General features: G+C 43.9%; 2 protein-coding genes across 2 annotated transcripts; one reads left to right on the forward strand and one right to left on the reverse strand.

Moving 5' to 3' along the window:
- Positions 1 to 6,523: 6,523 nt before the first annotated feature.
- Positions 6,524 to 8,596, reverse strand: LOC6637527. The gene is made up of 3 exons (XM_047013004.1): positions 8,504 to 8,596; positions 6,812 to 7,222; positions 6,524 to 6,734 (listed from the first exon to the last, which is right to left on the reverse strand). The coding sequence occupies exons 1-3, from the start codon at positions 8,594 to 8,596 to the stop codon at positions 6,594 to 6,596; spliced, it is 645 nt and encodes a 214-aa protein (XP_046868960.1). The 3' UTR covers positions 6,524 to 6,593.
- Positions 8,597 to 8,673: 77 nt separating this feature from the next.
- On the forward strand, positions 8,674 to 9,708 carry LOC111519172 (mediator of RNA polymerase II transcription subunit 15-like). Its single transcript, XM_023178560.2, has one exon. It carries the CDS (start codon positions 8,674 to 8,676, stop codon positions 9,706 to 9,708), a length of 1,035 nt encoding a protein of 344 aa, XP_023034328.2.
- The last annotated feature ends 16,303 nt before the right edge of the window (positions 9,709 to 26,011 follow it).

Raw genomic sequence — 26,011 nt, forward strand, 5'->3', positions numbered from 1 at the left:
GCAGGAAGTATTTCTTGAAGCCCTCAACGAATTCCTTCCACGATCGCCACTGCTTATTGTTTGCGAGGTACCATTTGAGTGCTTTGTCTTTCAGTAGTTCTGGCATTGCTCTTGGGATCATGTCCAGCTCGATGCCATACATGTCTGCTGACCACTCGATTTGTTCTATAAATTCTAGCGGTCTGGAATTGCCATCGAATCTGAAAGTCCACTCCCTCACTTGTTTTGCCACCTTGGCGTATTCGGTGGTCCTGTTTGTTGTGTGTGGTGCCGCTTTCTTGGGGTCTATCGTTTGTCTCCTTAAGTCCCTCTTTGTGTCGGTGCTGTCTAATGCTCCTTCGCTTCCCCATCTTGGTGGTGCAAATGGAGGAATCGCTAGCGTAGCGATATTTATTTTTTTGAACTCCTCGGCCTCCTTGTTCTCACCATTCTCGCCTGACTGTGCTGCGCTTGTTTCTGGTTTTTGCTTGGACATTTTTGTGAACTTGAGTTCTAATCTTCTTATCTCCTCTCCCCACTCTGGATCAGACTCGTGGTTGTCTATCCATTCGCCGAGTTGTTTTCTCATCTCCTCTACCGTGCCGTTCATGTTGACTCCGATCCTTTGGCCTGTTTGTACCAGATCCTCCTTCTTCATGTGGTACATCCATCCTTTCCCCATTTTGATGTTTTCTTTTCAATTTTCAAACTTTTGTCTTGTTTAAAATTTCATCAGTATAGCACGTTGGGCGCCAGTTGTAACGATCCTTTTCGTCCTTCGGGATATTTACAATTATCTCTTGGGCTAGGTTCGGCACAACAAAATTTATTTTGTGCCCCGGTGAAATTAGAACAGGTTTGTTTATTGATTTGTCTTGGTGGTATGTTTATTTACGATTGTTTATGGGCTTGGTTGGATATGACAAGTTTCCTTTAGAGGAGTCCCGACCTCTTTCCTGGTATTTCGGTAACAGGATATATCCTTGTACCTTCCAATATGCTGGGAATTGTCCTGGAGCAGTTTGACCTTACTCGATTCTTGCATAAACACGGTGTCTTAGTCCTATTCCAAGGACTTGCTGGTTACAGGATAATTTGAGAGGTTACTCGTAAGGCCGTCTCAAATTATTCTGACTTTTCTTGATCCTTTCACTTGTTTGTTTCACTAGTCTGAGCTTTTAAGGTTACTCGTAAGGCCTTAAAAACTCCCTTGATTGATCATGACTTGTAGACTTGAGTCAATTAGTTCCACGTCTAAACTAAGACTGCCGGCTCTGTCGAGCGTGGTCCCTTAAATATATCCCGAGATGCCCATAGGGCGCTGGCTGCGGCGTCGTGCTGTTGGCAGCGGCGTTGGGATCGTGTCAGAAGTGGGTCGCCTCTTCCGGCGAATTCTGCTTACCGGCAATATTCAAAGAATGGCTAGGCTAAAAAGTGCGGCGTTGGGATCGTGTCAGAAGTGGGTCGCCTCTTCCGGCGAATTCTGCTTACCGGCAATATTCAAAGAATGGCTAGGCTAAAAAATGCTATGGGTCGCGATGCACGCGTGCTGTGTGCACTCGTTTAATTTCCCCTGCAATGCACTTTCATACGTATATCGTATCTATCAGATAGAGGGCTTCACCATCGTTCATCCCTCCCCCTTCGGTTCGTATATTCCCCTATGCAATCCACAAACCATTATCGTTTCATATAATGCATGCATGCCCCCCACGCATCTTCCCGCTTGTACGAAATTGCCAGCGGTCGCATGTGGTTCGATCGAAATCATGGGATCGAGCCATGTTGGACTTGGTTGCCCATCGCATGTGTGTGTATATCGGTTTCTTGCATTATGCTTCCCACGCATCTTCCCGCTTGTACGAAATCACCGGCGGTTGCGTGTGGTTCGACTGGCCACGTTTGATCGTATGCTACTTATACTGAATCGGTTCGATCCATCAGCAGCGGGTTCGGTCGTATATCGTACGTTTGGTTTGGCTGTATCTTGTATCTGGTGCATCCTTTGCACCGCTTGATTGTGTTGTTGCTGGCTTGTTGTGTGGGATATTATAGTTAATTATAATGTTCCTCACATCTTATTTGGATTAAAATTCATTCACAATAAGCGCAAAGTAAGTTTCTTAAAGTATTTTTGCTGTATATATATAATTTCCAGTTTTGACTTTACGATTACATCACTCAATTTTATGGCGTATCACCTGGATGATTCCTTTCGACTAACTAATAAACTTACCACCAGAAGGCACAGGACTCGACTCGGCAAAGGAATCTTCATTTGCAACATTTTCATTGGCATCTTTTGTCGGTTTGTTGCCTGCTGCTGTTGCTCCCCATTAATAAAATGCTAATGAATTAATTTTAGAAGGAACTTTGCAATAATCTCCTTTTGCGAGAACCTCCGCTCCTTTGACTGCATTAAATTTAATGAACTCTCTTATTAAATTGGTTCGAAATTATTCCATTCTTCCTTCCATCAAAGTCAACAGTAAATATTTAAATTTTCATCACCCTTTTGTCTAAACACTGAAATTGAAATTGTATTTGAAAATTGAAACAGTTGACAAATATTAGACAAATATTTAACTACATTATAGAGTAGTGAGTGAAGGGCAAGAGCAGAGCATCAAATGAAAGGGCACCAACCGAACCACTACCACCGGGCCGGAAGTCGGCAAAAGCAATTTCCTAGTCCTAGAATTTGATTTTGTTTACCTAAACTCAAAAGATACAATTTTTGCAGCTAATGAAATGCACAGATATTTCGTTAAAAGGTGAAGAAACCAGACCACAACAGGTAGAAGTAAGGCAAATAATCAACTCTCAGACATAACAATATAGCATAGGATATGGCCATATAAAAAACAAAATAAAATCATATTTAGCCTTTAGATTTCTAAAAAATATATATATGATATATATGTATATTGCAATGATAAACTTGTAAAAGGTAGAGCTAAGCTCACATTTCGAAATATCTTGAAAGGTTAAAAAAGCAAAAAATGAAAATGCAGTTTTTTGGAGCAAGCCAATAAAATTTTCGGAAAAAACATACAAAATAATATCGAAAATTTGGAATTTAGAATTTGATTTGTAACAAATTTTTGGTTACGTTTCCAATTTTTTTATATTTTGGAGTTAAGAGATAATAAGGAAGAATAACAAATGTATTGTTTTATACCTTTATGGGTATATGAAATATATCAGAAAAACCAGAGGGGAATCAATATATCCCTGGCCTTATCGAAGTCTCTATACCCTGTAAGAAATTCTTAGTAGCTTTAAGCTAATAATTATGAGTAAACAACGAGCAAAGTTCTATTAAGTATCAAAAGTCGGAGAATTATAACGGCATTATTCAATTTACTTATGTATTACATCGAGCTTGTTTCTTTATAATTTCAATATACTTTGTTTTACAGGGTAAAAGATGTTGGTTGTTGATTTTAAGCCTTGGAGTGCGAATAAAAAGTGAAATTTTAAGAGCCAAAATATTTGCTTAAAATCTTTATAGTTATATAGCTAAATATGGGTACGAAAAAATCAGATTTTAATATACGGAAGACACAACTAAAGACTATTTTAAGTGTGCATGCAAATTGCCTATTGAAAATTTATAACAAATAAAACCAGAGGGCCGGGGCTAACTTCGACCGCGTCAAAGTTTGTATACCCTTGCAACTTTTTTGGTAACTTTTTTCTTACCTATAGCCATCAAAGTGAAAAAACGTTTAAGCTAAAAAGGCTAATGTCCAAAAGAAACGCCTACAATCGCATAGGAAATAACGAAGTATTGATCAAAGTCACTGTTTTCCACCGATCGTTCCTATGGGAGCTATATGATATAGTTACCCGATCCTTATCAAATTTGGCACAGTCATTAACAGATATATTAAACTAACAAATGTTCAATTTGAAAGCAATCGCGTCAAAAGTAACGAAGTTATTGACAAAAGTCACTGTTTTCGAAAGATCGTTCCTATGGGAGCTATATGATATAGTTACCCGATCTTGATCAAATTTGGCATAGTTGTTTATATGTGTAATTAACTCACCAATATTAAATTTCACGACAATAGCTCAGAAAATAACGAAGTTATTAAGAAAAGTCACTGTTCGTGACTTTGTCATTTGTATGGGAGCTATATGATATAGTGATCCGATCCGGCTGAATCCGAGATATACAACGCCTGCAGTATATACAAGCCTACATGCAAAATTTCAGCTCCGTAGCTCTTACGGTCTAGGAGGAGTTTGCGTTGATCCAGACGGACGGACGGACGGACGGACGGACATGGCTATTTGAACTCGTCTCGTCGTGCTGATCAAGAATATATATACTTTATATGGTCGGAGATGCTTCCTTCTATGCGTTGCACACTTTTGACCAAAATTAATATACCCTTTTTGCAAGGGTATAATAATTCACAAATTCAAATAATAGCTTCAAGTTTAAAGGGCCAACAAGATATCAACTGTGTATCAGTCTTAAAATTACTTCCAACTCTTTAGGTTCTAAAAAATTAATTGTGCAAATACATGACGTTTCTTTTCAATGCTAAAGTATTGTTTAAATACATATTCTCTCTTATTCGAAACTTTGAGTTATCCTCTAGCGCCAAATGCCTTGATCTGGAGACGCACACCCATTATTATCAAAGTTTTTTAGCTCCAAAAATTACTTTCAGTTTTCCGTATAGTTTTTTCAAAGAGAATTTCGTGTAATATTTCATTTGAAATGTATCAATACTAAAAGAACGAAAAAGTAAAGACTTCAAATTGTAAAGCATTTGAAAGGGGTTTTTAATATTAAAGCTCCTTTAAATAAAATGTTACACAAAACAAGTGAATCAAATGCTGAAATGAACGCGAAACTTAAGCCGCAGATCTGCATAGTCAGTTATAGACACTTAAATGCCAGTCAAAATTGGATTTGGGCCGAAGTTGAGATAAACATTTTTTATAGTTACGAATCTCCCCTCTCCCTTCTCTTCGTTTCCTCTCAGTCAAAACCAAGCCAATTCCCCAGCTGCACATTAAAGTGGTGAATAAAATCACTGTATAGAGAAAGAGGCAGTAGTGGGGAGGTAGTGAGTATGTGTCATGTGTGTGGTGTGTGTGTTGGATGTTAGTGTGTCATTTTTTTATGCCTCTTTAAAAAGTGTCCAGAAGTTTTGTGATTTTGATAAACAGACAGAGAGAAAAAGTGGAAGTAAAAAGCAAAATGATAGCAAAAAAGGAAAATGTGGAAAAGCTCGTGAGTTCAGATAAAGAAAAACTCACAGAGAACAAAAAAAAAACACACACATTTATGCAAGTCACATACGCCACACAGCTTTTAATAATAAAAACAACGAGCTCTTAATATGAAAAAACATAGAAGCAACCCAAAAGGAAACCAAAAGTAAGCCATATATAGGCAAGAAATTCAGAATGATAAGGATAAAAACGATTGCGTAGGGACAGAAGGCGGGGGAGGAAGGTGTAGTCAGGAAGGGATGTAGACGTGTGTGTGAATGTCTTTATATGGTCATATGTGTATGTGTGTGTGTAGGGCAAAAGAATTGCCTTAGTTCCCTTTCTCTCGTTCTCCCTCAAGATGTAAGATGTTTAACTAATTTTAAAGCATTTGTTCGTCATTTAAATTTCTGAAATTCACTTAAATTGAAAATTTTCGTAATTATTCGTTGTATCAAAACCTTTCAGGCACCCTCCATTTCAGGTTTTCCCAAAGAATCAACCTTTAAACATTATGTTTAATGGAGAGAGTTCTAATTTAGTAGAGATGAAACAATGGACAAGAGTATTTGAGATAGATTAATTGGCAAATAACTAATCAACTTCAAATATACATGGGTTGGATTTGTTATATATCAAAAAATCAATTAAGTGTACTAGATTTGTGTACAATTGGGACCTTTTGGCAGATTATTCCGATAGTAATCTAAGACTAGTCAATTTAGGCAATTTTAATAACATTAAATGATCTCTCTGAAGAAACTTTAACATTAATTCTCATTTAGATCAGACTTTATTAAGAATTGTAATACTAAAATAATAAATAAAATATTCCAACTAACATCAGGGAAGATCATGCGCATGATTTAACATTCTTACAGTAGCCACATTTGACAATATCAACATATATAAACTGATCTGGACTGTAGCTATAATTCTTGATTCTTTCAAATTTGGCAGAGCGTATACGTTTATAGATATTCAGCGAGTCCATGAGAAAACAAAATTTGCCACAAACACATTTTGGTGTCTCGGCTATCAGTTTGATCAGTATGGCAGGTAGTGAGTATATAGGCAGATTAAATTGGTCGACTGAACGAGCTGCTTGCAGCCAGAGCGGCTGAGGGGAGCATTGGGTCCTTGTGTTTGCCTCAGTGGTGCCCTCGAGACGTTGAACATCCAGATGATTGGGTCCTTTAAATGCATTGCCACAAACATCTAGGGTATTAATGTGTAGGTCTTCTAGGGCAGCTGGCAGAGATTCCAATTTATTGTCCGATACATAAAGCGAGTGCAATTTCTTCAGTCGTCGCATGGCAAAGGGTAAAAAGGTTAGATTATTGTGATTTAGATTCAAATGAACCAGCTTTTGCCATTTAACCACCAGATAAATCCAATTCACAAAGAGATTCACTCAATTTGATGCCATTTAGAAATGACCAATCGTTCAGTTCTCCCAGACAATTCCCAAGAAGTACGAGTTTCGTCAGGGGCAGACGTCCCAACTCCACGGGTATCTGAAAAAAGTTTTAAACATTTGTACAGCCAAACAGGAAAGATAAAAGGGCGCGAAAAGCTACCAACTATTATTCACCTTCGTTAGCTGCTTGTTGGCCACATCCAGATGGGTTAGATTACGCAACGAGCATATCTCAAAACTTAGCTTAACCAATTGACTACTATTGATTGTCAGAGACTGCAGAGATCGTGGAAAACCCTTGATGGGATAATCGCAGCGACGATTTATAGTCATTTTAGTCTGTGACTTTGCTTTTTGTGTAATGGCCGTGGCAGTGGCTATATTCAGTCTCAAATTGATGGCGTCCTTGCCCTCCATATCCAGTTTGAGAGTCTGCAGGAATCCCTTTAACTGAATGGGATCACATTTAATCAATAGATTTTCTGCCGGCTGCTTGAATCCAATTGTTGCTTTGAAGTCCGCCACGAATTTCGTGTGAACAGCCTGGATATTGTCCTTGACCTTGTAACGTTGCCCCTTTTTAATCTTTGGTGTGAACAATATAATTTGTATTCAACTTTTCGCAAAGCAATTCCAAACCATCAATTTGGCTTTCGCAAAAACCACAGCACTGAACACCAACTCGCAAGGGTCACACAGTTACTACAAAAATCACTCGAACAAAAAGAATACAGCTCTGCTGTATTTGTAGACATTACTGAAGCATTTGATAAAGTGTGGCACTTAGGATTATTGAATAAACTGGCCAAACTCCTGCCTTACTGCTTGTTCAAGATTCTTGAAAGCTATCTGGAGGATAGATCGTTCACAGTCAGGGGCACAGATGACACATATTCCAGAATTGGCAAAATCACTGCAGGAATACCCCAGGGCGGTGTTCTGGGCCCCCTTCTCTTCAATGTTTATTCGTCTGACATGCCAATTCCTGATTATATCTTAGAACACGACTTCCTCATGGTATCAGGTGAAACCAAGAAGAACCCTGACATCCTACTGTCAACGTTCGCAGATGATACTATAATCGTATCTACTGATAAAAATGCCTACATGACCATCAGGAAAACGCAAAAATACCTAAATGAATTCACCAAATGGTCAACTAAATGGTGCTTTACGATAAATAATGATAAGACTATTCGTGTCCTATACACAAAACGAAACATATCCCCTGCTCTAAGATCTTACCTAATAAAAATCGATGAAAAACCTATAAAAAACGCTAATCAATATAAATATCTAGGAGTCACCACCTATGTATTCAAGCTAAAGCTATCTATCATCGCCTAAAATGGCTTGTTGGCGTAAAGAGCTCCCTCAGCACAAGATGTAAAGTCACAATATTTAAGCAAATTATTGTTCCCATTCTAACGTATGCTATTCCTGTATGGGGCAGCCTTATTTCGGAAACTCTATTCAAAAAAATCTGTGAAACGCACAACAAACTGCTGAGAAAAATTACTGACTCGGATATATTCAGCACAAATGCCTATATTCGCGACAAACATAATGTTAAATCCATGGAACTCAAATATGACTTGGCTTGCGTAAGATTTGCTATCTCCACTCTAGAACACCCAAATGTAGAAGTAAGGAATATCCTGGAAAAACCCTTTACTCCTACAAGGCTCTCCTGGCCTAGATACTCTATTCAACTAGAGAAAATGGTAGCAGTCCGAAATACACCTCATCTCACTCAACAGCCAAACCAGCAGCAATGTGCAGCACCAACACAGAACTTTCTTACCACAAATAGCACTCAGCAACAGCTAACTACAACCACGTTTCCTCTAAGTACTGCAAACATACAACACCTGCAGCATTTAGCGTTGCAGCAACTGCATCAACCAGCTGGCCAGCAGCACCAGACCGCAGCACAGGCCTCTCAACTACAGGCGTCATCTCCTGCAAACACACGACAACAGCAGTCAGCAACTCCAGTTCATCAAATTGCAGCAAGTATACATCATCTACAGCAAATGGCGATGCAGCAGCAGCATCAAGTGGTTGGACAGCAGCGTCAGCCTCCAGCACAGGCCTGTCAGTTTCAGGTGTCAACTCCTATCGACACACAGCAGCAGCAATCCACAAATCTAGCTCCTCCTATGTCAGCAAATATACAATATCTACAGATATTGGCGACGCAGCAGCAGCATCAATCAGATGGCCAGCAGCACCAGCCCACAGCACAGGCCTCTCAGCAACAGGCGTCAACCACTGCTGACAGTCAGCAGCAGCAATCTCAGACTCCAGTTCCTCAAACTGCAGCAAGTATACAATGTTCACAGCAAATTATGGCGCAGCAGCAGCATAAACTTATTGGTCAGCAGCACCAGCCCGCAACACAGGCCTCCCAGCTACGGGCCTCATCTTCTGCTGACACTCGGCAGAAAACTATTCCAGTTCCTCAAAATGCAGCTAATATACAACATCTTCAGCTATTGGCGGAGATGAATCAGCATCAACTGGCAGGCCAGCAGCATCAGTCCGCAGCACAAGTCTCTCAGCTACGGGCTTCATCTTTTGCTGACACTCAGCAGCAGCAATCTGACATTCCAGCTCCACCAATGACAGCAAATATTCAATACTCACCGCAAATGGATACGCAGCAGCATCAAATGGTCGTCCAGCAGCACCACCCAGCAGCACAGGCCTCCCAGCTACGGACTTCATCTTCCGTTGACACACAGCAGCAGCAATCTCCAACTACTCATCTAGATCGGCATGCAATGCGGGAGGCGACGGCCCATTTTGATGGCGCCCCATCTCTCATCAGATTCGATTGCCACCTAAGATACCAAAAAATTATTGAGAGAAACGAACTCAAAAAACAAAAGGAGGAAAAATCGAAACTAAACAAACCTGTTGTGCGCATGGAAGGACACGTGATCAACGGCCTGTTACGAGATTTTAAAAGAGGCACACGAAATCGCGCGTACATAGAAGAGCGATTGAAGGGCCAGCCAATCCAAATCCAGCGACTTGTCCTGCCTCCACTCAAGATTCACCCTTAATGATGACCAACTCTCAAAAAATCTTGAGCGAGTTGAAAACGAGCTCCTGAATGAGATTGAAAGTAGCATAGAAGCTGAAACAAAAAATAATGAGAGATTACCACCCATGAAGGTGCAAAAAACTGCTAATTCTTTACTTACTGACTTTCAGCCAGCTGACCTTGACAAAATCTCCATACAGCGGTTAAAGGGACTTGGCCCTCCCGCTTTCAGCCAGCCTGTACCAGGCCTGGCCAGCAGGCAGTCTATATGGACCTATCATCCAAGCAATGCCTGCTCGAGCACTACATTGCGGTCGAAGGGATTTGGCCCTCCCGCTCCTAGTTATTTTCCTCCAAACGAGCCTGTAGATGGAACAGATGCTTCTCCAGTGCCGCGCACCAATTGCTAGCCTACTGTGCTGCCACTCCACAGGCAAACAAGCTCTCCTGACGGCCCAAAACCTCCAATACTGGGGCTGAAGGGCACGCATACATTGTTCTGGGGTCTCACATAGTCCAATCCGAGAAGAGAGACAGAAATAAGCCGAAATGTTTGCCTATGACAAAAAAAACAACACATGTTACTCACTTCTTGCCTATAAGAGGGAATTTTCCTGACAATAAGAGCGCTGCCTCAAAGATTTTGCCAACTGCAATGACGCCATGAATCGATATGATTCGAACTGATAACCTGCAAGAAACAATTATACTAATCACTATTAATGAACAATATTTGTAAATACTATATTCTTTATAATTATTGCAGCTTGCAACTTGTTCTTGATCCTTTATTTGAGCATTTATTTACTTGCCTGTAAAAAATTTCCCATGTCAATTTCCCACAATTTTTTTTTGTCCTACCAGTAACACCCAACAAACATTATGTCTTATATATTAATCATTCACACTATTAATAAGCCATTGTAAATTATTTCTAAGCTCGTTTTTATTGTAATTGTATATGCTTCCTGATAGGGGGCGAAATACAATAAAAGATGGTTGACTCCTTCGGGAGCCAACCACTTGGCTTTGCAACTGCGGCCATACAAGTAAAAATAAAGAGAGAATTGGAAATTCTCTCCCTTTATCACCTGGCCCGGCTGAGTAACGGCCTGACTCAAATCACGGCCAAAACAATGGACACCTATGGCAAAATAAAAGCTACCCTGGAGGCAAACAAATTTGCCTTTTTTACTCACAGATGGGAACGAGGTGCTAGACTTGCCATCTTGAATCTACACCACTCCACTGAATGCGAAGCTATCCGTCGTGACCTGAAAAAGCTAGGATTTGAGACAAAATACATCAAAAGACTAACAAACTACAGAACTAAGAGGCCAATGAATGTCTTTTTAATTGAAATTAACAAACATAATGACAATAAACATGATGAAATACTTAAAAATTAAGGTCCTAGGCAGCCAGGAGGAACGCGTCGAGAGGCAAAGGGAGATTCCCCAATGCAAAAACTGCCTCCTCTTTGGCCATACAGCCAGGTACTGCTGCCTTCCCCCGCTCTGCTCCGTCTGTGCTGGCCAGCACAAATCCGACAAATGCGCCTCTCCTGATGGCCAATCTCCAAAGAGTGGCAACTGCGGAGATGGCCATAGAGCCACCTATAGGGGCTGTGCATTTTATAAGGCTGAACTGTCAAAATTTGTCGTTGACCAGCGCCCAGAGCGGCAAGAAAGGCAAATGAATCATGAAAAGGAAAGAAAATTTGGGCATGAGACAATGAATATGCAATCTAACGCTAACACTCCAGTGTTGCCCTAAAAATACTACAAAAAAATGCCAGTTTCCCTACATTTCTCGGTCTAGCGCCCTATGCACTTCTCTACTTACCTCTATTAGTGTCCTCTGCACTCGCCTAATTCCCCCTATTAAGACCCCTTGCACCGGAAAATTAAATTTAAAATTCTTATTGCTAAAAACTAATACTTACTTATGCTAAATACTTAAAACTACTTACGCCATAATTATCTCTAAAAAACACTAAATTCTAAATGTTATTGTCTATTTTATTATTATACATTAATTGTTAGTATTTAAGCTAGTTTATAAGTTATTTTATATTGTCCCTCCCCTGCTGCTGTAACGGCCCTATTTTTTAATTTCTATTGTTTGTCTCTAGAAGATGAAAGGATAGAAAATAAAGCGGCCTTAATCGAAAGACTGAGGCCAGGCGGATCAAACGCCTTATCTTAAAAAAAAACGCCTGATGACACAAATTAATAGAAGATAATTATGCCTAAAAATATCTTCAAATTTTTAATCACGCCCATAAAATATTTATATTGGACATTTGTATCTCACTGTTAATTAACATTTGGACATCTCTCTGCCTCCAGTTACAGTGCAGTCTGGATTCAAGTTATGTTAATGAACTTAGCCGCAAATATAAATCTGTGAGAAATTTCCAAATTACATGATATTATATATATTCTAGACCACTTTGGACTAGTCTTAATTCATTTTTCACTTTATTATGCCTTCAGCACTTATTGTAAATTGCTGTATTTAATGACCCTTGTTATAGATTCTAAGGTCTTAGAATGAGAACAATAAAGGAGCCAATGGCCAGTCGGCCATTGGTGCTAGTTTGAGCATTCGCCTCAACACAAAGAAAAAAACAAAGAAAAAAGCTCAGCTATAAATTGTTAAAAAAATATAGTAAAAGTGGGAATTAATTGCCTAAATAAATCTTAAAAATAGTGTTTCAAGGCTCTTCACTAGTGTGCCACGGAAAATTGCCAATTTCCTAGCTAATTATTTAAATAAATGACAATTTAATATTTTTGTGTTGTTATAACCTAAAATGATTTATGTAAGAGGCTGGCAATCGAAAAAATTTTTTCACTTGGGTATGTATTAGTGTATATACATACCCCTAAGTTCTCTCTCAGCCCTTTTATACATAACACATATACCGGGGCCCGGCACAAAGAGAGCGCTAAAAAAGTTTAGTTGTATGTGTGCACTTGCTTGTATGCGTATGTTGCTTTACACTGCGCAAAATTAAACTTCATCAAATTCTGCCTCGAATCAAGAAAACGAGTGCAGCAAATAATCTTATGCAAGAAAAAGATAGAGAAAACAAAGCAGCGATCAATTTTTTCATGTGTGTTTTCTCAACAAAGCGACATAGATCTGCTTCCGTCGAAATGCTGAGGGAAACTAAATCAACCCTCATCCTCTGTGTGAGGACTTCGGCAGCCGTTCGGTTACACGCATACGAGGTGCCGAACGTGTTCGTCCCCCGGGTGATATGAGTGCCGGGCTCTGACATATACACACACACACAATGCAAGGCGGTGACACACAGTTTTTCTTCTCACCAAGTACGGTCGCGTAGTTCAAGTCGTTCCGAAATCTCGTCAAATAAAGGAGCTTCCTGAGACCTGAGAATATACACAATTGTTAACCAGAGTCGGTTAGGGGTGGTGCTACGTACCCAAACACCTGCGGGCTCAATCGGGAGCCACTACTCCACCTGGCTTACCTTCATATTTCGTAGTTCGATAGCATCAGCTGTTCAGCAGTGTTGGTCAACGTATTCGGACACAGCTGATACGGGTAGCAGACCTGTAAGCTTACATGCTTTCAGGCTGCACCATTTGGCGATCGTTGGAATTTTTAAAATTTTCTAAATTTCGAATCTACTGAATCTATAGATTGATAACGGCCAGCATTGGCCCCTGCCGCTGTGGCAATGCCGGTCAGTCAAATGGAGTACGAAGAGGATGGGCAAAGGGCTTCTGACCGGCGGGTTTTAATACCGCCAGATCAGCCGAGCCAATGGTCAACTCCAACCGCTTGGTCGCTCGGCCCCAACGAAGATGCCGACCCACAGCAGCCGAATCAGATGAACGCAATATGCGAACCAGTTGATCCCGAAAACGAAGACCTAGGTATTCTACTCCGGTCAATGGTGAAAAAGTCAGGTGAGCTAGCTAAAGCACTGCGAAACGCCAGATATGTAAATAATGACATGAAGGACCAAGCCCAGCAAGTCTTTGCGTTAAACAAGTCTGCGGGCATATAAGACCCAGAACAATGCACAGCAAGGTCACAATGCCTCAGCTCCCCAAGTTCAACCAGAATGGAAAACTGTGGAGTCTAAAACAAAAAGAAAGGCTCAGTTAAAGCATAGACCAGATGCTATTATTCTGCATAGCACTGAAGGGGTCTCATATAGCGATATGCTCAAAATGGTAACTAGAAGCCAAGATGAAAAAATTAAAGCCGTTGGAGGAAATGTTACCAAGGTGAGGCGCACAGCGAATGGCGACTTACTCCTCGAGCTAAGTAAGGGAAGAGCAGATAACCTTCATAAGCTAAAAGAAGATATTGGCAATGGGCGCTCTCACAGATAATACAAGGCTGGAAATACTGGACCTAGACAACGAGACAACCGTAGAAGAGATAGTAGCAGCCTTTTCTACCAAGTTGAAAATTGACCTAGAGCCAGGCGCTGTCAAAAGTCTCTGCCCATCATACCGTGATACCCAGAAAGCGCTCATATATGTTCCGGCAACAACTGCAGAGACAATCCTCAAGGCCAATAAGATTACGGTGGCATAGTCAGTGTGCCGAATCAGAATTAATAATGCCCCAGTTAGATTCTACAAGTGCCTAAAAACTGGCCATGTCGCTGCCAAATGTAATAGCGACGTTGACAGTAGTGGCTGGTGCTTAAAATGCGGAACCAGCGGTCATAAAATTCGGGACTGCTGTAACGAGGCCAAATGTATTCTATGTGCAGCAGAAGGACTGACTTCACTCTCACATGTAGCTGGCAGCCAGAGATGCCCGTCCGCAAACGGGCGGTCATCCAACGAGACCCGTAAGCACAATAATGATGATTAAGTTTATCCAGCTTAATCTAAATCATTGCTGGGCAGCCCATGAGCTGCTATCACAGACAGTGGGTGAGTCTAGAACAGACATAGCCATTATAAGCGAACCTTTTAAGGCCAGAACTGGAAATAACTGGTCCTGCAGTATTTCTGGGCAAACATAAGCGGCCACTGGGTCTACAGCTGCTACTTGCCACCAAGTCTGAATATCCAAAGCTTCAGTGATGCCTTAGACGATCTTGAGCAGACGCACGTACCCGCAGCCCAGTTATTATAGCTGGGGACTTCAACGCCTGGGCTGTTGAATGGGGTAGCAGTCTAACCAATGCCAAAGGGAGAGCACTTTTAGAGGCATTTGCAACACTTGATATAGCTTTGCTTAACGTAGGATCCCAAAATACCTTCAATAGAGCGGGACTCGGCTCAGTAATAGACCTGACTTTCGTCAGTGAAAGTCTTTATAGGTCAACTAGCTGGGCAACTGCTAATGTATATACTGCAAGCGACCATGAAGCCATACATTTTTCGCTCGGGGAAGCACAACTTGCACCTGCAAGACTTCCTAGCATCGATAAAGGCTACAAGTCCGAAACATTGAACGTGCAGGTATTTTCAGCATTAATTGAGAGGGCCCAATTCTCGCGGAACTCGGCTGGCGTGGTGGCCGAACAGCTCTATAGCAACCTGGACGCAGCCTGCAGTGCAAGCATGACGCAAATAAAGAATTATAGAAGACATCATCAACATGTATTCGAAGTGGATGCGGGATTGCGTCAATCGGCACCGGAATCGACCGAGAATAAGCGATATTAGCAACAATATCAAGAGGAACTGCGACAGCAGTACCTCCAGGAGGAGGAGAAGCGACAACAGCAAATTGAGCAACATCGCCAGCAGCAAAATGAGCAAATGCTACGACAACGCCGTCAATATCAAGACCGAGAGCTGGATCTACTGGAACAGATGCAACAGCGACCAAACAATCCACTGCAGCAACAGATTCCCGAATGGGCCAGACAGGATGATCAGAATTCGTATAATCCATATAATACACGTCAATTGTACAGTTGCCTCATCCCAGTGGAGGATGAAATTCGTGAAAATCGACAGCGTCTGCAGTGGCAGCAACAGCTTTTCGATGACTATGAGCAGCAACCACCGACTGATTATATTGTTGCCAATTCACATATGAATCAGCGTCCCCAGCAGGAGAATCACCGGGAGCGCCGTCAAGAGGAGCGTCGTGAGCGGGAGCGCCAACATCGCGAACGTCTCCATCAGAAACGTATCCATCAGGAACGTCTCCAATGGGAACGCCGTCAAATGCAGGAGCGTCGTGAGCAGGAGCGTCGTGAGCAGGAGCGCCGTGAGCTGGAATGTCGTGAGCTGGAATGTCGTGAGCAGGAGCGTCGTGAGCAGGAGCGTCGTGAGCAGGAGCGTCGTGAGCAGGAGCGTCGTGAGCAGGAGCGTCGTGAGCAGGAGCTTCGTGAGCAGGAGCGTCATGAGCGGGAACGTCTCCATTGGGAACGCCGTCGTGAGCAGGAGCGTCGTGAGCAGGAGCGCCGTGAGCTGGAATGTCGTGAGCTGGAATGTCGTGAGCAGGAGCGTCGTGAGCAGGAGCGTCGTGAGCAGGAGCGTTGTGAGCAGGAACGCCGTGAGCAGGAGCGCCGTGAGCAGGAGAGCCTTGAGGAGGAGCCCCGTGAGCAGGAGCGCCGTGAGCAGGAGCGTCGGGAGCATATTTATATAAAAAAAAATGTTAGGTCTACCACCTTTATATAAAAAAGTATAATTCAGTGCATCATTAATACAGTGGAAACTAAAAAAACAAGTAATAGAGGAAAATTAATCAAAAGCATTACTTTTGCCAGATCGCCCATAGGAAGAAAGGAAGTCAAATGGCTTATGTGTTCCCCTTTAACTTCGACACTCAGTAATCCATGAAGTAATTCCAACGCCGTGGATAGACAACAAAATGAAATCCGGACTATTTTATATGATGTGTCTGTTGTGGAGGATCTTGTAATTTTGGTATTGTAAAGATTAAGGAAAAATTATTTTATTATATTTAGACGGGAATATAAAATTTTAAAATCTTATGCTGACGTAAAGAAAACAAATAAGGAATATAAATGTTTTCTGACTGAAACGACTTCATCTTAATGATTCCGAAAAGCGCTCAGTTCATAAGATGCAGGAATATTTTAAAGCGTTTTAAATTTTTAAATGCTTTAAAGGAGAAGGAATAAATTAAAGCGTTTTAAATTTTTAAATGCTTTAAAGGAGAAGGATTAAATTAAAGCGTTTTAAATTTTTAAATGCTTTAAAGGAGAAGGACCAGAAGAAGTAAAAAGTTGAACTTGTTCCTTTGACTGCTGCGAAGCAAGTGAAGTCGATTGTGAGCTGAGGTCGACCGAAAACTTTTAGTGCCAGTGCCGCCTACTTGACCACAATTAATATTATCCAGTTTTGGAAAATCGTAGAAAGTAGTGTTAGAAAACGTGAAACACACTCGGGTCAAATTTTTAGTGTTGCATTTGTTAGAGCTTGGAAACTATCGATAGTGGCGTGATTCGATATTTTCAATGTTTTAGGAGCAAAATTTAATTACAATAAGTATCATTTTCAAAAAAAATGAATACAATTTTGCTTAACCTAATATTAATAACCAAAATTATATAGTTTTAGCCTTTCAAGTTATATAAATATTTACCAATTAATTATCAAAAAAAAAATTTACCTGTTTTGATTTTGTTTGAATTAAAATTAAATTAACATATTGTAAACACCTATTTATTAATTAAAAATGATAAAGATTAGTTTGTATTAATCGGATTATATCTTTGGGTTTTGCGCAAATGCAACTTGCTCGTTGCATCGCCGGAAGAGAAGAGAGACGCCGTCTCTCAACCTATCGAGGACTTATCGCTAACAATCGATACTTATTACTAACAATCGATACTTATTTCTAACAATCGATACTTATTACTAACAATCGATACTTATTACTAACAATCGATATATGCATGAGTATTTAACAGACTTGAAATAATTGGAATCTTACAACTCGGCCGTCCTGACGAGGAATCGACCTCGATTCCAATTGGTAACAACGGAGGGGGGTAAATAAGAATCTTAAGTGGCTGGTGTCGCCTTTGTTTGGCTATCAGAAGTGCAATCTTGATCAGGGGCAACCCATAGCTTTAATTTGGAGGCTTCTAGGACACCATCATATGGTAGTTGGGTGATTTGGGAGCCCTCTACATCCCGGATAACATATCGGTCGTTCGGAAGTTTTTTACGAACCACATACGGACCACGATACCGCCTGATAAGCTTTTTGTTCGTGCCTGCCGAAGTATCCACATTCTTAATAACTACGAAATCCCCCTCCTCAAAACTAACGGCAGGGAGGTGATGCTTCGAATAATATTCCGAATTATATTCTTGGGACTTAACAATGTTACGGAAGGCTAATCTCCGGACGTCTACCTCTGAGGCATCGACCTCCTCCGTTCTCTCACCCAACCGTTCGGTTAGTTCATCTACTACCACACCTCGTTGTTCAACACCGAATAGAAGTACGGAAGCGGCAAATTTGGTTGTGGAGTGGACGGAGTTATTCAATGCAAACTCTATGTTCGGCAGTTGTTGGACCCAATCTGCGTGGTCCACAGGTTCCGTCAGTTTACCCAACATGGGGCCCAACACACGGTTAACCCGCTCGACTTGGCCGTTGGCCCGGGGTGAGGCAGTGGCATTCAGCACATGAATTATATTATTGGCCTTCAGAAATTCTTCAAACTCGGAGGAAGTAAAGCAGGTACCTCGATCACTGATGATTCGGCGGGGTCTACTGTAATTTGCGAAATACTGAGATTCTAATGTCTGGCATACTTCACGTGAATTAGTCGTGGCGGCAGGGTACAGCTTCACAAATTTGGTGAAAGCGTCAATGACAACCAGAAGATACTTTTTCTTAGAACGTATGGACGGAAGGGGGCCCAAATGGTCAATATGGACGGTATCAAACGGAAGGGGCACTTTCGGAATACTATGTAGCGTGACACGGTGGTCCGAAGCGGACGCGGAGTAGTAGATACACTTGAGGCAATTTTTAATGTAATTGTTAACGTAAGACTTCATACACGGGAACCAGTAATGCTTCTTGATCTGTGCACAACATTTCTCCGTGGCCATATGGCCAAGCTTCTCGTGCACTACTCGTATGACATGATTTACCATTTCGGAAGGGACATAAAGTTGGGGTATACTCGTCGAGGACAGGCGGTACACTACTCCATCTCGCAGTTCGAAATTCGCTATCTCATATTTCTCTAACTCATCTCGGAGTTTGACAATCTCAGGGTCCCGGTTCTGGGTTAACTGCAGTTGGAAGTCAAGGTTTATATCGTCAACGTATGCGGCAGTTTCTATTCTACTTAGAGCATCAGCATGGGGCATACCAACCCCCGAGCGGTGTACAATCGTGTAGTTATAGTTTTCTAACAGCAGGGCCCAGCGAGCAATCTTGGCGGAATGTCCACCATTTCTCAGTGTCAGCGCAAGGGAATTACAATCGGTCACGATTTTGAACGGGATGAACTTAAGGTACGTCTCAAAACGTTTTAAGGAATACACTATAGCTAACGTCTCTAGCTCATAACTGTGTAGTTTCGATTCAGCGGCGGAGGCCATCTTAGAGAAGTAGGACACTGGGTGTAATTTACCGTCTGTTTGTTTCTGGAGGAGCACTGCTCCGAAACCAATTGAACTAGCATCGCAGTGTAACTCTGTTTCAGACTTCGGGTTGTAAATAGATAACACGGGGGATTCGATCAATTTCAACTTCAGTGTTCGGAAGGCTTCAAGGCATTCATCGGAGAAGACATAAGGGGTATCTTTTCTTAACAATCGGGACAGCGGACACGCAATCTTAGCGAAACCTGATACAAATCGGCGGAAGTATGAGAATAGGCCTAGGCAACGCTCTAATTCCTTGCTATCCCTTGGAATGGGCAAATCCCGTATCGCCTGAATATGGGCTGGTTTAGGCGTGATACCGGCGGAATTGGCTAAGTAGCCCAAGTACTCTAGTTCCCTATACGCAAAACGGCATTTCGTCAGCTTCAGGCATAGCCCGTTCACTCTTAACACATACAATATTTCCTTCAGAATCTCAAGGTGGGTTTCAAAGTCATGCGACGCGACTAGAATGTCGTCCATATATATCACCAGTTGACCTCGGTTAATAAATTCCTTAAGGACAAAATAAACAAATCTAGCAACACGGAAGGGCCATTACAAAGTCCGAAGGGCATGCGTACATATTCAAACTGGCCATCAGGGGTTACAAAGGCAGTATATTTGATTGAGTCTGGGTGCATTTTCACATGGTGGAAACCGTTCTTCAAGTCCAAGATAGTGAAGAATGATTTGCCACCCAGATGTTCAATGCAATCATCTAACAGAGGAATCGGAAAATGATCTCGAACTGTAATTTTGTTCAACGGGCGGTAATCTACACACTTTCTTAGGGTGTTGTCCTTTTTGCGTACAGGGACAATCGCGGCAGCGTAAGGGGAACTACTGTGGCGAATAATGCCAGCTTTCAAGAGATCGTCACAAATCTCACGCACCTCGATGCGTTCGTGGTGCGACAGACGGCGGGGGCGGCAGAAAATCGGAGTTTGGCTAGTCAATTCTATTTTCATCTCATAGTTCATGGGCTTGATTAAATCTGGATCAACTTGTACATACGAAGCGGAAATAATAGACTTAAGGGCTGCGGTTTGCTCTTCCCGTAACGCGGGCTCTATATCAAAGTCTAATTCACTGACAGCAGGGAGCTCAATGGAATTTATCGCCATAAGTGCATCGTTCAATGTTTCCGAAGGTACAGCAGAAGTTTTCGGAAGGGGAGAATCAGACAACAATTCGGCAGGCACAATCTCATTCCTATCACACTCTATATCAAAGTCTAATTCACTGACAGCAGGGAGCTCAATGGAATTTATCGCCATAAGTGCATCGTTCAATGTTTCCGAAGGTACAGCAGAAGTTTTCGGAAGGGGAGAATCAGACAACAATTCGGCAGGCACAATCTCATTCCTATCACACGGCAGTATCACTCTCTTTTCCATAAATATGTCAAAGGACTTCAGAACAGCAGTAAGTTTTGGATTTATACATTCAGTCGGTTTATTCATGAGTATCAACGATTCTTTTTCATATTCTCGTTCCTTCAGTTTACAGAGTCTAATATTAATTTTATACAGAAGATCTCTACCTATAATCATCGGCAGTTCGGTTGCTTGGTTCGTCAGGACTTCAAACGTATGTATTGTCTGTGTGTTGCGGAGGCGAACACTACACTGGACTTGGCCTAAGGACAGAAGTTGGCTATTTCCTAAACCACGGCAGTTCAATGTACGGGGGCTAAGACGGCAGTTGGAGGGGACTTCAGATTGACGGATAAAACTCTTTGGACTGCCCGAATCCAGGAGGGAAAACATATCTATAAATTTCCTATCTTGCACTTCATCACAAACAAAAGCAACACTCACCAGTTGTAAATGGTCTAGTCGAACTCCTGCTTCATCAGCGGCGGCAGCAATGAAATTGGTGGCTTTTCCAATTCGAGACGGGCAGTTCTTGTAGATGTGGCCCACTATGCCACACTTGAAACACGAATTCGGCGGTCTTATTGGTTTCGGGCATTGACTCTTGTAATGCCCCCATCCTGAGCAGTTGAAACATCTGGTCTCACTCGTAGCGGTGCCCGATGATTTGTTTCCAGGCGCCACGGCAGTTGTTGTTGGCTGCGCCTTCACGCTGTTGCTCTGTCGGGAGGCAGCGGCCAGCATACGGAGGCGCTCGTAGCGTTCCAGTAGGGGCTTCAGTTCAGCCATTGTCCGAGCTGAGTACAGCATGCCGACTCGAGTAGAGTTGTCCCGCAGTCCATCAATGATCAGGTCGACCAGCTCGTTCTCCGGAATCGGAGCATTCATGGCAATCTCCTGCATCTCGATTGCGAATCTTAAACATCCCTCGCCTGCCTCGATGTGCCGGCCACGCAAAGCGTGGTACACTTCCTCGATGCTACACGAGCGTCCAAATTCTCGCAAGAGGATTGCCTTCAATTCTTCGTAGCTGTGCACCGATACCGTGCGCAGCAGCACCGCCGCCGTACCTTCCAGCATACGACGGCATGCGATCAACCGTAGGCGGTCGTTCAACTGCAGAATTTCAAATGCGTCTTCCAGATCGTTCAGCCATTTCTTCACATCGTATGCGGTATCCGCTGAAAATCGAGCCACCATGCTCTCAATAACACTCACGTCACAGACTTGCTGCCTCGGTGCTTGGGATTCGTCAATCCCCTGCTGCAGTTTGCGGATTTGATGCTGTAGCTGTAGCAACTCATGTTGTTTTCGCAGCGTCACCAGTTGCTCATCCAGGCTGGGGGAGGCGGAAGTGGCCGGTGTGATGGCGGCCGCGGCAGTCGATACGGAGGGCACTAAAGCGGGCATCTCTTCCCATGGGTCCTCGTCGGGACCAGTGGCGGGGGCGGCGAGCGAGGCCGCAGCCCGCATGGCAGACATATAGTCGGCGGGTACAGCAGTGGCAGCGGGTGCAACGGCGGCAGCGGTGGTGGCAGCGGGTACAGAAGTGGCAGCGGGTACAGCAGTGGCAGCGGGTGCAGCGGCGGTGGGTACAGCAGTGGCAGCGGGTGCAGCGGCGGTGGTTACAGCAGTGGCAGCGGGTGCAGCGGCGGTGGGTACAGCAGTGGCAGCGGGTGCAGCAGTGGCAGCGGCGGCAGGTACCGTAATGGATGCGACAGCAGCGGCGGCGGGGACAGCGGTGGCAGCGGCGGTGGGTACAGCAGTGGCAGCGGCGGCGGGTACAGCAGTGGCAGCGGCGGCGGGTACAGCAGTGGCAGCGGTGGTGGGTACAGCAGTGGCAGCGGGTACAGCAGTGGCAGCGGCGGCAGGTACCGTAATGGATGCGAAGGCAGCGGCGGCGGGTACAGCACTGGCAGCAGCAGGGGCGTATGCAGCAGCGGAGGGCCCAGCAGGGGCGGATGCAGCAGCGGCGGGCCCGGCAGGGGCGAGTGTGGCAGCGGTTGGCCCAGCAGGGGCGTATGCAGCAGCGGAGGGCCCAGCAGGGGCGGATGCAGCAGTGGTTGGCCCAGCAGGGGCGGATGCAGCAGTGGTTGGCCCAGCAGGGGCGTATGCAGCAGCGGAGGGCCCGGCAGGGGCGTATGCAGCAGCGGAGGGCCCGGCAGGGGCGGATGCAGCAGCGGTTGGCCCAGCAGGGGCGGATGCAGCAGCGGTTGGCCCAGCAGGGGCGGATGCAGCAGCGGCGGGCACGGCAGGGGCGAGTGTGGCAGCGGTTGGCCCAGCAGGGGCGTATGCAGCAGCGGAGGGCCCAGCAGGGGCGGATGCAGCAGCGGCGGGCCCGGCAGGGGCGAGTGTGGCAGCGGTTGGCCCAGCAGGGGCGTATGCAGCAGCGGAGGGCCCAGCAGGGGCGGATGCAGCAGTGGTTGGCCCAGCAGGGGCGGATGCAGCAGTGGTTGGCCCAGCAGGGGCGGATGCAGCAGTGGTTGGCCCAGCAGGGGCGTATGCAGCAGCGGAGGGCCCGGCAGGGGCGTATGCAGCAGCGGTTGGCCCAGCAGGGGCGTATGCAGCAGCGGAGGGCCCAGCAGGGGCGGATGCAGCAGTGGTTGGCCCAGCAGGGGCGGATGCAGCAGTGGTTGGCCCAGCAGGGGCGTATGCAGCAGCGGAGGGCCCGGCAGGGGCGTATGCAGCAGCGGAGGGCCCGGCAGGGGCGGATGCAGCAGCGGTTGGCCCAGCAGGGGCGGATGCAGCAGCGGTTGGCCCAGCAGGGGCGGATGCAGCAGCGGCGGGCACGGCAGGGGCGAGTGTGGCAGCGGTTGGCCCAGCAGGGGCGTATGCAGCAGCGGAGGGCCCGGCAGGGGCGGATGCAGCAGCGGTTGGCCCAGCAGGGGCGGATGCAGCAGCAGTTGGCCCGGCAGGGGTGAGCATGTCAGTCGTTGGCCCGGCAGGGGCGAATGTGGCATCAGTTAGCCCAGCAGGGGCTCGTATAGCAGCAGTTGGCCCGGCGGGGGCGAGCATGTCAGCGGTTGGCCCGGCAGGGGCGAATATGTCAGCCGTTGGCCCGGCAGGGGCGAATATGTCAGCCGTTGGCCCGGCAGGGGCTCGTATAGCAGCAGTTGGCCCGGCGGGGACGAATATGGCATCAGTTAGCCCGGCAGGGGCTCGTATGGCGGCAGTTGGCCCAGCAGCAGCGGGCCCGGCAGAGGCGAGTATCTCAGCAGTTGGCCCGGCAGGGGCGAGTGTGGCGGCAGTTGGCCCGGCAGGGGCGAATGTGGCATCAGTTAGCCCGGCAGGGGCTCGTATGGCGGCAGTTGGCCCAGCAGCAGCGGGCCCGGCAGAGGCGAGTATATCAGCAGTTGGCCCAGCAGCGGCGGGCCCGGCAGGGGCGAGTATATCAGCAGTTGGCCCAGCAGCGGCGGGCCCGGCAGGGGCGCGTGTGTCAGCAGTCGGCACAGCGGTTCTCGGTACTGCAGCGGTAGTCACAGCAGTGGGTGCACTAACAGCGGTGGGCGTGGAGGCGGCCGTCCTAGATGTGGAACGTGTGGCGTGCCGTGTCCCGAAATATGTATTCTTTCGGGTGGTCATCCCACTTCTGAGTTGTAAACACCTATTTATTAATTAAAAATGATAAAGATTAGTTTGTATTAATCGGATTATATCTTTGGGTTTTGCGCAAATGCAACTTGCTCGTTGCATCGCCGGAAGAGAAGAGAGACGCCGTCTCTCAACCTATCGAGGACTTATCGCTAACAATCGATACTTATTACTAACAATCGATACTTATTTCTAACAATCGATACTTATTACTAACAATCGATACTTATTACTAACAATCGATATATGCATGAGTATTTAACAGACTTGAAATAATTGGAATCTTACAATATATTAGTTTTCAGACTTTTAAATTTATGGAGATCAATCCTTAAAACCAAAATTAAAAGAAAGCAAAGAAAAACATTTAACATAAATTTTACTCCATCCAAGCGTTTCTTTTCAAGTGTTGTGTAACCATTACATATGTATGTTATACTATCGATAGTGGCCAAAAACAATATTCGATACCTCGATAGTGCCATCGATAGTTCCCCAGCTTAAGTATTCGTAAAATATCGATAAAAAAAGTCAATCGAACCACGTGAATTTAACAATAAGACATTCTTTTCGTTGTTGTAAAATTATTATCTTATTTGGATTAAAATTCATTCACAATAAGCGCAAAGTAAGTTTCTTAAAGTATTTTTGCTGTATATATATAATTTCCAGTTTTGACTTTACGATTACATCACTCAATTTTATGGCGTATCACCTGGCTGATTCCTTTCGACTAACTAATAAACTTCTCTGGAAGTTGTTACCGAAAAAGTGATTATTGATTTAATTACACATCAAAGGAAAACTCCAAGTTGAACCTGCGCGACAGGGAACAGCAGGAGGCACAGGACTCGACTCGGCAAAGGAATCTTCATGTGCAACATTTTCATTCGCATCTTTTGTCGGTTTGTTGCCTGCTGCTGTTGCTCCCCAGTAATAAAATGCTAATGAATTAATTTTAGAAGGAACTTTGCAATATTCTCCTTTTGCGAGAACCTCCGCTCCTATGACTGCATTAAATTTAATGAACTCTCTTATTAAATTGGTTCGAAATTAAGTAAAACTGAATTATGCATTCCCCTTCCATTCTTCCTTCCATCAAAGTCAACAGTAAATATTTAAATTTTAATCACCTTTTTGTCTAAACACTGAAATTGAAATTGTATTTGAAATAGTTGCATTAGACAAATATTTAACTACATTATAGAGTAGTGAGTGAAAGGCAAGAGCAGAGCATCAAATGAAAGGGCACCAACCGAACCACTACCACCGGGCCGGAAGTCGGCAAAAGCAATTTCCTAGTCCTAGAATTTGATTTTGTTTACCTAAACTCAAAAGATACAATTTTTGCAGCTAATGAAATGCACAGATATTTGGTTAAAAGGAGAAGGAACCAGACCACAACAGGCAGAAGTAAGGCAAATAATCAACTCTCAGACATAACAATATAGCATAGGATATGGCCATATAAAAAACAAAATAAAATCAAAGAGAAACAGCATCGCAAAAAATAAATGCCATACAATGTGATGGAAACAGAGAGTTCTTAGCCAAATAAGAAGATCGACTACGTGATGAGCTGTTAACAAAATGAAGTAAAATCCAAAAGAGTTCAATGCAGAGTATTAAAATGATTTGGAAGGATATATATTTCGCCTTTAGATTTCTAAAAAATATATATGTAATATATATGTATATTGCAATGATAAACTTGTAAAAGGTAGAGCTAAGCTCACATTTCGAAATATCTTGA

The sequence above is a fragment of the Drosophila willistoni genome, unplaced genomic scaffold (assembly GCF_018902025.1).
Source record: "Drosophila willistoni isolate 14030-0811.24 unplaced genomic scaffold, UCI_dwil_1.1 Seg501, whole genome shotgun sequence".
Lineage (NCBI taxonomy): Eukaryota > Metazoa > Arthropoda > Insecta > Diptera > Drosophilidae > Drosophila > Drosophila willistoni.